This window comes from Pelecanus crispus, chromosome 1, assembly GCF_030463565.1.
Source record: "Pelecanus crispus isolate bPelCri1 chromosome 1, bPelCri1.pri, whole genome shotgun sequence".
Lineage (NCBI taxonomy): Eukaryota > Metazoa > Chordata > Aves > Pelecaniformes > Pelecanidae > Pelecanus > Pelecanus crispus.
Genome location: NC_134643.1, coordinates 2486776 through 2502127, shown reverse-complemented (window position 1 = coordinate 2502127; position 15352 = coordinate 2486776). Strand labels below are relative to the sequence as shown.

At 49.1% G+C, this 15352-nt stretch overlaps 1 protein-coding gene across 1 annotated transcript in view; it reads left to right on the top strand.

Annotated features, from left to right (window-relative positions):
- Positions 1 to 2181, top strand: part of EXOC4 (exocyst complex component 4) — a 421646-nt gene extending 419465 nt beyond the window's left edge. Inside the window, exon 18 of the mRNA XM_075720228.1 lies at positions 1944 to 2181. Within this exon, the coding sequence (XP_075576343.1) occupies positions 1944 to 2181 (238 nt within the window). The remainder of the gene's footprint in view (positions 1 to 1943) is intronic.
- The last annotated feature ends 13171 nt before the right edge of the window (positions 2182 to 15352 follow it).

Sequence of the window (15352 nt, the reverse complement as noted above, 5' to 3'; positions counted from 1 at the left end):
TTGCTGCAGTGATTTGCAGTCTGGCAGCATGCTGGATGCTCTGCAAAGGCACAGCTAAGCCAGACCTGAGAGCCTGCAAAGTAAAGAACAAGAGAAATTTAATACGCAGCTTTGCCATGTTTGCCCTGGCTGCTATTTTAATGCATTCAAAGAGGAGAGAAAGGGAGGGAGGTGATAACTTTTCCCAGAGCCCCTGCTCTTGGGTTTTAAATAATTTATTCCACCAAGACCTAAGGATTAGACTGCAACCTGTCCATGTCCCCCTGCAGAAGTGTGGAGGAGTCATGCAGGGACCTCCTCCTCAGCTGCTCTGGCCCATTTCTGACTTGCTTTGCTCTTCAGCCAAAGAAGTGCTGGGTATTTGGCTGAAACAAGCCCTCGCTGCCTTCTGATGCATGCAGACAGAGAGAGATCTTTTCACTTCTCCTTCCCTGAGCTTTTCAGATCCTTGTTTCTTTAACAAGGGTATATAACATCTGTATGAAGCTATAAAGTTAACCAATTCCTCTAGAAAAAGGGGTGCTTTCCATCCATGCACCACTTTTTTTTGTTTTTGATACCCCAAACAGACCTAAACCCACAGCCAAGGTTCATCACTTTGATGGAGCTTGCTTCAGTGGAGTCATATGTGAGAACCTTCCCCTTATCCCTGACCTGGAAGGGTCTGCCCAGGACTGGGAACCTCTCTGCCTAAAAAAGCTTTGTAAAGCCTTATATTTTTACAGCTCCCTCTAGACAGGGTGCTTTGTCTTGGTGATACCTAGACAACAAGACCCCTGATACCAGATTTTTCCCCTTGGATGAGGAAACTGAGGCACAGAGCGCAGCTGTGTGAATTGGAAAGGCTGTGCCAGGAATACACAAAAGTTCTATATGGAGGGCACAATAGTCCTGATGCCCCTTCTGCTGATGAACCTCTCGGCAGTGCTTCCCAAGAGTCACACGCTCTTCTCCAGGTTTCAGACCTTAATCAAGTTTGTGCTGTAAAAGAAGGGGGGGGGAGAAAATGTCTCAGAGGACCCCAGTAGCTATCACTAGTTTTACCTCTTCCACCTGGGCTGTGGAGTCAGGGCAAATAATTGAGCCCCAGCCCATTTTTTCTGCAGTGGCTGGATTGGCAGTGGTCAGAATGGCCCCACTGCTTCCTTGGCCTGTGACGCATTTTCCCTTCCATAAGTACTTGCTTAAATTCCCTTCCTTGGAAATCCATTCTTTCACTAATGCCACTTTACATTTATTTAAACCAGCCTGCACTGCAGCCTCTGTATTATGACTTCTCTTCAGATGATCTTTTACTTATTAAAAGAGGCACCTCAGCTCCTGGCTCAAATTTTATTTTACATTATTTAATATTTTTTCTCTCAAACTGTGTGTCTCAGTAGTATTGGAGGTCTCTGGAGTTTTGGGCTTGGGGCTCTCCCCGTGCTCCATATTAGCATCTCTCTGCAACAGGGATTCATTAGGGACAAAAGACCTCCACTTCCCCTACCCCTGTGATTCTTTTCCTTTCCAGAAGAGTCCTGTTCTTGCAGGCTGAGTGACTAGATATACATCTGTACACCACCAGGTATATATATTTTTATGTATGTGTATCTGTATACTGCTTCGTATCTGCTGGATACCAAACAGTGACATCTCAGCTGACGGTAACTACTAGGAAAGAGGAGCCCTCAGTTCCCCATAGTTTGTGTTTTAGCCGAGTATGGAAGAGTGTGGGGAGCAGATTTGTGAGATTTGCTCCCCTGTGCATGTACGTGCCCACTTGGCATCTCCTGATGTTCAGTTGGAATATGTGCTCTCTTTGTACAGCACCTGACAGAGCCTTCTCTGCTCGCGGCACTGCATAAAAGTAACAGTTGATGGTATTCTACAGAAATAAAGGTCTGGAGCATCAAGTATCACTACTCACCAGAGTGAGCTTTTTTTGTTTGTTTGCTTTTCAGGCAGTACTATGAGATGCTCTACAACACAGCAGACGAGCTTTTAAACCTCGTGGTGGATCAAGGGGTGAAGTATACAGAGCTGGAATATATCTATGCCCTGAACTTACTGCACCGGAGCCAGACAGGCGTGGGAGACCAAACCACCCAGAACATGAGGTTGCAGCGGTTGAAGGAGATCATTTGTGAGCAGGCTGCTATCAAACAGGCCACCAAGGACAAGAAAATCACCACCGTGTAACCTGCTCTGTCGCTCGGATTAACTGAGCAGCAGGGGCTGTCAGGTTGCAGGTCCAAGCCTCTGCGTTTCGGTTATAATCGAAGGCAAAAGCGCATATCTTCTGGGTGGCATTGTACTAGTGAGAAGGGAAATGCCATTTGAGATTTGGTTTGGGGGTTGGTTTAGGGGTTTTGATGTGTAATCACGTAGTGCTTCCTTAATGCATTCGCCCAAGAGTGATTGCACTGCAGGAACAGGCATCCTGGCAGAGATTTGGGTGGGATATTCAGCTTTGCTCTGTTGCTGCTGCTTTGCCTTGAGATGTAAGGCAAGCTGCTACCTGGCGGGGTGGGAAAAGAGAAGATTTCACACTGGGTTAGGTCAGAGCCTTCAGTGGAAGTTCAGACCACACTAAAGTAAACAGCATCATGACAGCCAAGCACAGGCCTGTTGGTCACATGTGAGATCTTGATGGTTTTGAAGCCATTCCAACAGCGTTGCTGCACGGAGCCTGTTTCAGCTCTGCCAGTACTAGTCTCAATGACAGTTGTAGATGCATTAAGTTTTCTGCTGTTTCCACTGCAAAGAGATCTAGATGCTTATTCCTTCAGATAGCGATAAGCCAATTCTCGTAGTGGGAGGTAACATGGGACCATTTGTTTCCACTTCTACTTTTTCATTATCACAGAGCCATATGGCATCGGTTTCTACAGCGCATACTGCACTGGATGATGGTGGCTGTAGGAGAAAATTGCCAATATAAGGTAACAGCAAAACTTAATTCTCTTTTTCTGAATATATCTTTCAAGTCTCCCCAGCTTAAAAGAGATTTTGGAATCGTCATTTGATGTACTGGAAGGACACGCAGACTTACGTAGCTCAGCACTAATGATCAGCAAGGGCAGGAGGAGGGCAGACGCCAGCTCCGCAGTCTGAGGTGCACTCAGGTCACAATTTCTGCCCTGCCCACCCAGTAAAAGGTTCCTTATTCATGGAGACTGAGGAGTTTGTACCAACCCTCCAAATCAAGAATACACTGCACTTGTATTTGTCAAGTAAATTGCCAACCCAGCTGGGTTTCACGTCCTGAGATAGGTTCTTTCTGAGCTGTCTAACTGCTTGTGTGTCAGTCCTGAAACTGCAAAATTAAAGGATGTTTAAAGATTCCTCAAAGGCTCTGGTGGTTTGTCTTTTTTTTTTTTTTTTTTAAGAACTGTTATTTTTGTGGTATTTAAAAGATTCCCTTCCAGGTCCAAATTCATATGGTGTCCTTCAAGGTTACATCACTGTGGAGGTGATCGTCTGAGTCATTCAGTCTAATCCCCAGCTACCATGGGCCAACTGGACAAGGAGCCTCTCAACCTCCATGTTGAAAGCAGAACCAGTAGTTTTAGTTGTTAGGAATCATCTTCTGGTTTCTATTCTCATTTTATTCATGAACCCAGTTTTTCTTATGCTGATATTGGCCATTGACTACAAGAGTTCCTTCCTTTCCTCGATGAATTTGCATGAGCGAGGGTGGAGAACACCATCATGGTAACACGTATGATGATGTGGGGGTCTTTCTGGGGTAACACGAGATCCGTATTCAGCTGCTCAAATGTGCTGCAGTGTAGCTACAGGAAAGCAGGCTATTCCATATCCGGACTTTGGAGGAAGGTAAAGAAGCTGCTTGGTGCATGTAAGACAGATTTCAGACCCTCCGAGGTACAGAAGTGATGTGTGAGGAGCTCTGAATTCAGACTGGGCTGCTGTGGCCTAATGTGAGACTATTTTTTTACTCTTTCCATCTTTTATTGCTTAATAATCTGAGGCTGTGCCTCGTCTTCACGTGGCTGATCTCGAGCTTTGCAGTCCATATTTTCCACCCACCGAGCAGCTGTGCTGCTGGGTTGCCATGACAGATTGCATGAAATCAAGAAAATTTCAAACTTGGGAGTATGTCTGCTTCTAAAGCAAATTATTTAAAAGACTCTTCTTTGAACCGCACCTCACATCGTGCATCACACCACCACAAGATGTAAATACAAAGCCCTAGGTCATGTCTGTGCGCTGGCCTGAGGTGTGAGAAGGCATTTGCTGGACTGCATGGCACAAGAACACCATGGCGTGACCGTGGAGAGGAGAGAGGCAGTGGCATATAGGGACTTACCTAGAGGCTGGTGCAGAGGAAAGAAAAGGGGTTGCAATTGAGGTAATTACAGTGTATAATTAGTTTGTGTCTCTCTCCTCAAGTTTTCACTCCTAGTCCTCTGCAAACCATCACAAGGGAAGTTAATATTCTCTCTGTGTATTAGAGTGGTCACACTAAGGGCACAAAGGGTATGAGGGTTGCCAGAGGGCACAGAGAAGGGCATGAGTAGCAAGCAGTATGTAGGAATCCAGACCTTGAGCACCTTACTTCAGCCACCCATTGACATGCGCTGCACGAGCTTTCTGGCGGCATCACAAGATCAGCCTTAACAAATCCTAAACAAAATACAAATATATATACAAAATATGAAATACAAAAGTATTTTTTTCCTTGGAAAGGTAGCTTTTGAATGCACTGTGTTTTCTTGCCAACAGGTGTTTCAGAAGTATAACATACACAATGAAGGTGACGATTTTGAAGCATAGAAGTCTCCAGATAGCTCATGTTTAGGCAACGCGCTTAGTTTTGTGTGTGCACGTGTCGGGTTTAGATCACCCACTATCCCTGCTGCTTTCCGAGAGAGCGCAAAATAATCAGCAGGCCCATCCTCACACAGTGCAGTTACACTTTGCTAGACCATCTCCCAGTAAGTTTTCTGCTGCACGTCAGTTCCCAGCTAGTGCTGATGGTGTGGCAGCAACCCACTTGCTACAAAGCACCTGGACAATATGAGCAATGAGGGGGCTATTTTGGCACCAAGCCTGCCTGGAAAAAGAGAGTCCCCTTGCGAAGGGTCTGGCTTGTGTGTTGGTGTTTGTTGCAAATCCTCTCTCGCTAATAGGGGATCGAGTGGGTGGGGGATAGATCTTCTGGGAACATTTTTTGTTCATTAAGCTGTTATTGCGGGTAGAGTCAAGCTGTTATGTTTCGTAGCAAATAACTATTCAGACAACACGCTGGCTTATCCACTCACAATGTCCACACACAGTCATAAGCACCCATCTGGAGCCGCAGTTGGGCGGCCAACCCCAAAGGTGGTTGGAAGAAGAGGGCGGTACTGACACACCAGCAACTTCTAAGTAGGTGTTTGGAAAGTCCCTTGAGAGCACATTGTCTCGCCCAGGCGTCTGTCTATGTGACCCTGTACTCTTCATCTCCACGTAGCAGCCACCACCCTCTCGGGTATGGTCCAAGTCACGCAGCCCCTTGCTGATGCTCGTGTGTGCTCACAGTCTTGAGCAGATCTGGCAGTCTCTGGCTGTCCTGAGTTTATCAGTTCTTACAGATTCCACAGAAGCGCAAGTCTCCTGCGAGTACCAGCCCTTGGGAAACTTTCTGATACTCCCTTGCCAGCATTTGCTTTTCCTTTCTTTGGCATGTTGTTGTCTGGTAGCTATTTCTCCATCCCAACCTGTGGAACCCGGTCACTCAGACAGGGCATTTGTAACACATTCACAGTGGAAGATGGTTTTCCCAAAGAGAACAAACCACATGAGGGTGTTGCAAACTGTGCAAAGACCCAGGAACCCCCTTTATCTTAGATCTGAGCTATCACAGCACGACTTAGCCCACTTCTGCCCTGAAGGAGGGACCCAATCCTCAGACTGGTACCTTCTTACAAGACTGCAGGTAACATCTCCGGTTCTGTTCTCTGCACCAGTTCTTCCCTACAGTGCTTTTGCAGTCCTGACGTGACCCTGCAGGACACAATGGTTTATGGACAAGGCCTAGAGGGTTTGTCTTGTAATGCAACACGAAATGGTGCCAGCTCTGCCTGCATTTAGAGAGTAATCGTTATATGGATGTAGCCCTTTGGTGCTTAAAGAGACAAGGAAATACTTCTCCAGACCGCAAAACGAAATATTTTCATGGGGGCTGTAAAAGTTCATGAGGGTTTCACAATTTCCTCTTTACAGCCTCATAATCTTTACTGGGTTTTAATTATCACACTATTTTGAAGCCTGCGCCAGACACAATAGCGGAAGTGGAAGGTAAAGCAAATTGTTCTGGTTCCTTTCACAGTTGTGTATCAGTCACCAGCTCGTTCTCTCCCAAGTGCCTCCTCCCTCTTGACATCTTCTTGATTAAGGATGATATAAACCTGCCTGTCTGACAGCTATACATGCAAATATATATATGTACACACATGTGCAGAGATAGACAGATAAGCCCCCCAGCGATATCATGGTGTGGGTCCCCCCAACCTCATAATCAGCCATATATGCGATGAGCGCAGCCATTCAGAGACAGCGCCGGCTGGAAAGGTTTGCTGAGGAGTCGTTCCACTGAGAGTCTCTTTTTGCCTTTTATTGGCTGCGTTTTTATTTTATTAGTATGAGTCATAATTGCAAATTTCTTTTTGTGAATGTGGTAGATAGCAATAAAGGGGAGGGCACTCAGACAGGGAGATGGGGAGAGCTGCCAAGAGGAAATTAGCATTGCAGCAATGTTGATTCTATTGCTCTTAGACAAGCAGGGAGCTTTTTTAGGGGGGAAGAGTCTCATTTGACTGAGCTGAGACATGAAGAAGTCACATGAATGGTCATTTGCGCACTGATCCTTAGTCCTGGGGATTAATTCCCATAGTGGAAACCTACTACGATACACAAGCTCCGTCCATCACTGCAGACCTCGGCCACAAATCTGACTGTGCTCTAATTTCAGGAATTTGTTACCCAAGGATTCCTCCTACGGCACTTTAAATACCCAGTGACCCACATCAATTATATCACAGCAGCAACCTGAGCCTCGGGCAAGGCTGGATGTCCACCGCTGTGTACGTGCATAGCAGGGGACGTTCTGCCCTGAAGAGTTTGCACTCCAAACGGGCGCGATGGATGATAAACTCGAAAGGAAGCTGAGATGCAGGGAAGTCAAATCATAGAATCATAGAATCGTCCAGGTTGGAAAAGACCTTTAAGATCATCCAGTCCAACCATTAACCTACACTACCAAGTCCACCTAAAACCAATCAAGGGTAGACTAGACTAAACCATGTCCCGAAGTGCCACATGTACCTCTTTTTTGAACACTTCCAGGGAGGGTGACTCCACCACCTCTCTGGGCAGCCTGTTCAAATGCTTTACCACCCTTTCAGTAAAGACATTTTTCCTAATTTCCAACCTAAACCTCCCCTGGCACACCTTGAGCCCATTTCCTCTCGTCCTATCGCTAGCTACTTGGGAGAAGAGACCAACACCCACCTCACTACTACCTCCTCTCAGGTAGTTGTAGAGAGCGATAAGGTCTCCCCTCAGCCTCCTCTTCTCCAGGCTAAACACCCCCAGCTCCCTCAGCCACTCCTCATAAGACTTGTTCTCCAGACCCTTCACCAGCCTTGTTGCCCTTCTCTGGACACGCTCCAGCACCTCAATGTCCTTCTTGTATTGAGGGGCCCAAAACTGGACACAGTATTCCAGGTGCGGCCTCACCAGCGCCGAGTACAGGGGGACAATCACCTCCCTGCTCCTGCTGGCCACACTATTCCTGACACAAGCCAGGATGCTGTTGGCCTTCTTGGCCACCTGGGCACACTGCTGGCTCATGTTCAGCTGCTGTCGACCAACACCCCCAGGTCCTTTTCGGCCAGGCAGCTTTCCAGCCACTCCTCCCCAAGCCTGTAGCGCTGCATGGGGTTGTTGTGACCCAAGTGCAGGACCCGGCACTTGGCCTTGTTGAACCTCATGCAGTTGGCCACGGCCCATCGATCCAGCCTGTCCAGGTCCCTCTGCAGGGCCATCCTACCCTCGAGCAGATCGACACTCCCACCCAATTTGGTGTCGTCTGCAAACTTACTGAGGGCGCACTCAATCCCCTCATCCAGATCATTGATAAAGATATTGAACAAGACTGGCCCTAAAACAGAGCCCTGGGGAACACCGCTCGTGACCGGCTGCCAACTGGACTTAACACCATTTACCACAACTCTCTGGGCTCGGCCACCCAACCAGTTCTTTACCCAGCGAAGAGTATGCCTGTCCAAGCCGTGAGCTGCCAGCTTCCTGAGGAGGATATTATGCGAGACGGTGTCAAAAGCTTTGCTAAAGTCCAGGTAAATGACATCCACAGCCTTTCCATCATCTACCAGGCGGGTCACCAGGTCATAGAAGGAGATCAGGTTGGTCAAGCAGGACCTGCCTTTCATGAACCCATGCTGGCTGGGTCTGATCCCCTGGTTGACCTGTACTTGCCTGTGGAGTTCGCTCAAGATGAACCTCTCCATAATCTTCCCCGGCACCGAGGTCAGGCTGACAGGCCTGTAGTTCCCCGGGTCCTCCTTCCGGCCCTTCTTGTAGATGGGCGTCACATTGGCAAGCCTCCAGTCATCAGGGACCTCCCCTGTTAACCAGGACTGCTGATAGATGATGGAGAGTGGCTTGGCGAGCTCCTCCGCCAGCTCCCTCAGCACTCTCGGGTGGATCCCATCTGGCCCCATAGGCTTGTGAGCATCCAGGTGGCATAGCAGGTCATTAACTGCTTCCTCCTGGACTATGTGGGCTCCATTCTGGTCCCCATCCCTATCCTCTAGCTCAGGGGCCTGAGTACCCTGGGGATGACCGGTCTGGCTGTTAAACACAGAGGCAAAGAAGGCATTAAGTACCTCAGCCTTTTCCTTGTCCTCGGTGACAATGTTCCCCCCCACATCCAGCAAAGAATGGAGATCCTCCTTGGCTCTCCTTTTATTGCTGATGTACTTATAAAAGCATTTTTTATTGTCTTTTACAGCACTGGCCAGATTGAGTTCTAGCTGGGCTTTTGCTTTTCTAATTTCCTCCCTGCAGGACCTAACAAGATCCCTGTACTCCTCCTGAGTTGCCCGCCCCTTCTTCCAAAGGTGGTAGACTCTCCTTTTTTCCCTGAGTCCCCGCAAAAGCTCCCTATTCAGCCAGGCCGGTCGATTTCCCCGCCGGTTGGTCTTACGACACATGGGGACAGCCCGCTCCTGCGCCCTTAAGACTTCCTTCTTGAAGAGGGCCCAGCCTTCCTGGACCCCTTTGCCCTTCAGGACCGCCTCCCAAGGGACTTTCCCAGCCAGGGTCCTGAAGAGGCCAAAGTCTGCCCTCCGGAAGTCCATGGTAATAGTTTTGCTGCCCCTCCGCTTAGCATCACCCAAAATTGAGAACTTTATCATGTCGTGGTCGCTAAGCCCGAGACGGCCTCCGACCTCGACATTTCCCACAAGCCCTTCTCTGTTGGTAAACAGCAGGTCAAGTGGGGCACCTCCCCTGGTAGGCTCGCTTACCAGCTGTGTCAGAAAGTTATCCCCCACATACTCTAGGAACTTCCAAGACTGCTGCCTCTCTGCTGTGTGGTATTTCCAGCAGATGTCCGGCAAGTTGAAGTCCCCCACAAGAACAAGGGCTAGCGATTGTGGGACTTCTGCCAGCCGTTTATAGAATGCCTCATCTACCTCTACATCCTGGTTGGGTGGTCTATAGCAGACTCCCAACAGGACATCCGCCTTTCCAGCCTTCCCCCTCATCCTTACCCATAAGCATTCCACCTTGTCATCACCACTGTCGAGCTCTATGCAGTCGAAACACTCCCTAACATACAGAGCCACCCCACTGCCTTTCCTTCCCTGCCTATCCCTTCTGAAGAGCTTATAGCCCTCTTTGCTGCTCTCCAGGCCATGGTCCCTGGTGCACCAGCCCTGCTCTGTCATTACTGGGCAAAGCCATCTTGTCAATCTGAGCTGGAGCTGCCCATGCCCTGCAGTTCATGTTGTAGCTTTTTGCGTTGAATAGGGAGCGTGCTCAGAAATGAGGCATTTTTATTTTATTTTCTGTTCCTTCCTTTGCTGATTGGATCTAACAACTGAGCCAGGAAAAAAAAAAAATGAGGTAGCTGCGGCCAGCATATAATCATTAAATTTGCTTTTGGATGACCTGTGTGAAATTCATCAGGAGCGATTTATTGGGAAGTTCATTGCATCGGTGTTCATTATTTACTCTGTTAGGCTTAGGCACAGTGGCAATCAGCAGAGAAAATTGGACTGTTAGGGCCTTGGACTTCAGTGTTTGTAATTTCCTCTACAGAGTTGCGGCATGAAATATATTTGGCACAGACAAATCACTCCCTCTGCCGCTACAGCTCAGCGTGCTCATCCAGTGCCGCCCAGCCATCACTGTGGCTCTGACAACCGGTGAGGTGAAAGCAGGTCTGCGGAAAAGAAAAGAGAAATAGAAAGCAACCTGAATCCCGACCCTGGTGCCGAGCACTTCCAAAGGCCTGCAGTGACTTAAATGACTCTCACGGTTATTTTTCATGCCTCTACCACCCAGCTGAGGCAACACTACTGCTCTCGCTCCTGCTGAAGACCACCCCTCCGTTGCTGGACTCTGACAAGCACAAGCAGGCCAGACCTGAGCTGAGCGGTACAGGGGCTAAAATCCAGGGGATCCACAGGAGAGCGGCTGATGGAGAACTGGTGATGTTTGTATTATATAGATTGTGTTTTTCTGGTCATCAAGGGGAGGATGCAAGACAACTTGCCTGGAGATGAAATACCTCTCCGCAGGTCTCTCCTGCCCTTGGTAGCTGTACTGCTTGCTGGCCCCCTGCACAATTAAAGACACCTTGCAGTGACAAGCAGCGACACACAATGTTGCAGTGGCTTCGCAATTCTGGACATAGCCAACTCCATCAGCTCTGCAATAATCGGACATCAGCTCTCTCATGGTATCTACAGTGCTCCTCCAGCAGGATTTAGACCAGACATAAGAAAGAAATTTTTTACAGTGAGGGTGGTGAAGCACTGGCACAGGTTGCCCAGAGAGGCTGTAGATGCCCCATCCCTGGAAATGTTCAAGGTCAGGTTGGACGGGGCTCTGAGCAACCTGATCTGGTTAAAGCTGTCCCTGCTCACTGCAGGGGGTTGGGCAGGATGAGCTCTAAAGGTCCCTTCCAACCCAAAGCATTCTATGATTCTACGATTGGCTGTCAGAGGCTTTGTCCTAAGACAAAGGGAGAGTCTTCAAGGCATCCCTGATCCCCCACAGTGCCGCTTTTGTCCCCTAGCTGGTGGTCCATCTGTCCACCTCCAGCAAGGGGCCAGAGGAGAGCGGAGTTTCTGGGATATGAGGGGTTGGGCACAGACAGGGTGTTGGACTGAAGTAAGGGAGCTCGCGTCTCCTGGTTGGGACAGACGTTAGGAGGAGGGTTTACTGCCACCTTGCCCTCATGGGCCAAGTGCCCAGCGGGCTCAGACTGTTAGAAAGACAGGGAGCTCATGAGAGAGAGGAGATTCCTGGGCTTCCCCAAGTCCCTCTCATCCAAGACTTTTAAGACTATTGCTTTGCTCTTGCAGGGTGCTGGCAGCTGTCCCCCCCATGGGGACTTCTCCAAATTCAAGGCAGGCAGCTCTGATGTGACACGCACACCCCAAGCAACTCCCCAGTGGAAAAGTTCGGGGAGGTGCAGCAAGAAACACAAGAGGATCAAGGGGAAATGAGTAAACCCAAGCCACTGACTGCCTGGAACCGATTTGGGGAGTTTGGCTGTGCTCCCAGCAGGCTGAAGAACAAAGCAGTAATGCAGCCATAGGAAAAAGCTGAAGGGAAGGTGTCAAACAGACTCACACCTCTGCCCCATCGCCGGGAAAACTAGGGCCTGCAAAGCCAGGGTAAGCGTGATTTGAGCAGCATGCAAGCTACCTGTTTTACACCTTGCTTCTCTTCTTACTCAGGAGCACCAAGGCAGCATTTCAGCTTTCCCCTCCCTCCCTACATCCAGCTGGGTCCTTGTATTGCCTTATGCTTCTTAGTGAATCACCGAGTGAATTTGCGTGGGGCTTTTGCAAGTGCAAAGAGCTATCAGAGTGCTAGGGCTGCCTATAAATCTGCTTTGCATGTGGCATGTGTTTGGGAGCTGATTGTTTTTATAATTGAATAGTAAATCAATGTATTTAAGGCCAGCGTTTGCCATTAACACTTCTGAGTATGAAATGCTCCCTCTGTCAATAGTGGGAAGGTTTTATGTGGATAATAACTAGTGATTTAGAGCTTCAGTTCTGGTTTTGTTGGGGTTTTTTTCCTAATGCTCAGTTCAGTGTTTGCTGTTCCAGAGCCAGGAGAATTTGGGGAACGTTTCATGCCACAGCCAAGCACTGTTCAAAATGCAACATGAGATTGAACGTCTCGGGGAACATCTCTCACCCTCTGTGCCACATCAGCCCCTTCAGCAATGAGGGAACAGCAGATCAACGAGTTTTCCTTTGTTAACACAGCTGGAGTCACTTCTCACCTGCCTGAACTACTCCATCCCCTTCTTTGAGCTTTCAGCTGGAGAAGCTGAGTGCAGTGAGGGCTCTGAGACATATTTTGGGGGCTGAATCTACTTCAAACCACTGATCTTCACTGGGCCAGACTGGCCATGATGTGGGTTGCCTTTTCTCTTACGACAGCCATTCGCCTTCCCCTGATGGAACGTTGGCTGAGAAGATTTATCTCTCCTTGGTGCATCCCGAAATCCCCCTTCACACATGAAGACCAGGAACGTGTCAGATGAGGGCGTGAATAACTGAGCCCGCAAACAGAGCTGTTGCTCATTAATCACTCAGAAGAGAAGCCCGGGCATTTAGGGAACTGTAAAAGTCCCTCATCTGCATGATTAGCTCTTTCCCAGCTGATTAGAGGACACTCTTTGAACAGCTCCTGTGTTTTTAATGATTCCTTAAACGAGAGTAGATTACCCCAAAAGCTCTGGGCAACCAGAGACAACCCCTTGTGCCTTCTCCCTTTAGTGGATCAAGAGAGTCCACATTACCAAATGCAGAGAGGTTGGATGGAAGGACACCAAGACATCCATGGGCAGGCAGCCACCGACTCCCAAGGAGGGGTCACCCCTGCCATGTGGAGGACATGGAAGAGGGAAAGGTTGAGTAAGAGTGGTCTGGGCATTGAGATGACAACATTGGACTGGAGGGGACACCTTACAGATGGTTGGTCAAATAGGGAGACAGATGGTGATGTGGGACCTGACAGATCTTCTGCAGCAACACGGCCAGATGCTCCCTCCCCTCCATAGATCCAGTGGCCACAATGGGGCAGTCAGTACAATGTCCCGTTGTGGTCAGAGTGGCTACTCAGGTGAGTAAGGGCTCCTGCTGTGAGGACAAAAGTTGTTGTCTTATGATGTGAAGCCTGCAGACCTGCATGTTCGGAGATGGCCATTGGGAGTCCATGAAATCACAGTGCTCTGGCGTTTCTGTCACATTCCTCCCCCAAGCCATCCGTGCCTGCTCATCCCCACAGAATGGTTCCTTGTGCAGCTGTGCTGCAAATTTGCCTCCCCAAATTTTGACTAAAAGTGATGCAGTGAGCCAGGAGAGCAGGTTGCAAACATGCAGAGGAGCAAGGCAGGCTGGTACAAAAATCTCCAAACAGGACAGGCACCAAAGGAATCAGACAGCTTGTAGATGTGCTGCACGAAGATGTAAGCGCAGCCCTTTCCCTGGAGGCTGAGACCACCGCGCGCTCCAGCACCCACCACCACCCCCTCAATGGCACACGCGCGATGAGATGAAGAGCGTGGTCTGGCACATGCTTGCCCTGCAGTGGCGAAGGCTGCCTGCACGGCGCACAGGCTCCAGTTGGATCTAACGCCTGCTGAAGTGTTAATAAAGGGCAGCTCATGGGTGGTGTTTGAAGATTATTTACATATACGGAATTACTGCTACCCACCCCCACACCTTGCTCACTTGACAACTTCACAGGCACTGGCACAAAACCAAACCCCAAAACTTCGTGCAGGGCCCCTCAGATTTAACCCCTCTCCATGGAGGTATCGGGTGGCTGGCAGTGAATGGCTTCTCCGACATTCCTGGCCAGCCTTGCTTTCCAGGAGTGGCCAGATGAGCACAATAATGAAGCAAACCAGGGAGGCAGGAACACCAAACCCTGCCAGGAAATGGTACTCACCCAGGACCATGGAGAAGCTGGAGCTCAACTGTGATGGCAGCTGTTGGGGGCACAGAGGGATGAAGAGGAGGCAGAGGGAAGTGCACAAATCCTTGGCAAGGCATAAAAAGGGATGCAGCTCCTGGAAGAAGAAGGACAGACAGTGTTTCACCCTTTGGGATGGTCATGCTTAGCTTTCAGCATGCAATTTGCACTATGTGATTTATGGAGGAAAAAAAAGCTCAATTTTTCATCCTTTCTGCTAAGGAAGGAGAACATGTCCTGGGTGGTCCCCTGGCTGGATGTGCTGTGCTGGACCAGGGATGTGGCACTGGAAGGAGGAGATCTGGGTTGATATTTCCCGCTACCCCAACTATTTTCTGTGTCCACCAAAATTACCAAAAAACCATAGGCATTTTGTTTCCCCAAGTCTGCTGCTTTTTTTTAATGGCCCCATTCAGGAACAATCTGTCTCCAGCCCAAAAGACGTTAGACTAATTTCACTCCAGTTGCCATGCCCCATGGAGAGGGGTCTTAAAGGAGCCATTTCATCTCGGAGCGCATGAGCAGGCAGCCGGTCCCTGCACTGCCAAGCCAAACAGATGGGGTGGGGGGGCGAGACAGGGAGGGAGGACAAGTGTGTTTCTGAGGTTTTAATAATCCCTTCTCCTGTCTGAATCATCACAAATCCCAGTGGAAGGGCAGGCATTTTCCAGATGGTAGGAAATAAACTCTGGGACACTTCCACGATGAGAACTCATTAGCCCTGCTGGCTCGGCTCCAAGCTCGACGGCAGTCCATGTAAACTGTATTTGGACCTGCCCTTTTCCTATCATCTGTTCCCATGAAATCTCCAGCCCTGTCTTACATGGACAAGCTGCCCAACTAGCTATTAATTTGATTACGTGTGGCCTTTGCCTCTTGGAGAGCTTAGAGCTCAGGCAAGTATCTTCCCGTAAACCTACTGCACGCTAATCCAAGCATCTCAGCTGCCTTCATGCCACCCATCTGCTCGCCGCTCGGTTGATGCTAACCTGCCCGCGCAGAGTCTGGGGAATAGTGAGGTATTTGGCTGGCTTCCAGGTTGCAAAGACAGAGCACTGGACAAGAAAAAAAAGAAAAAAAATGTACATGCACACAAAGGGATTTAAGCCCAGCC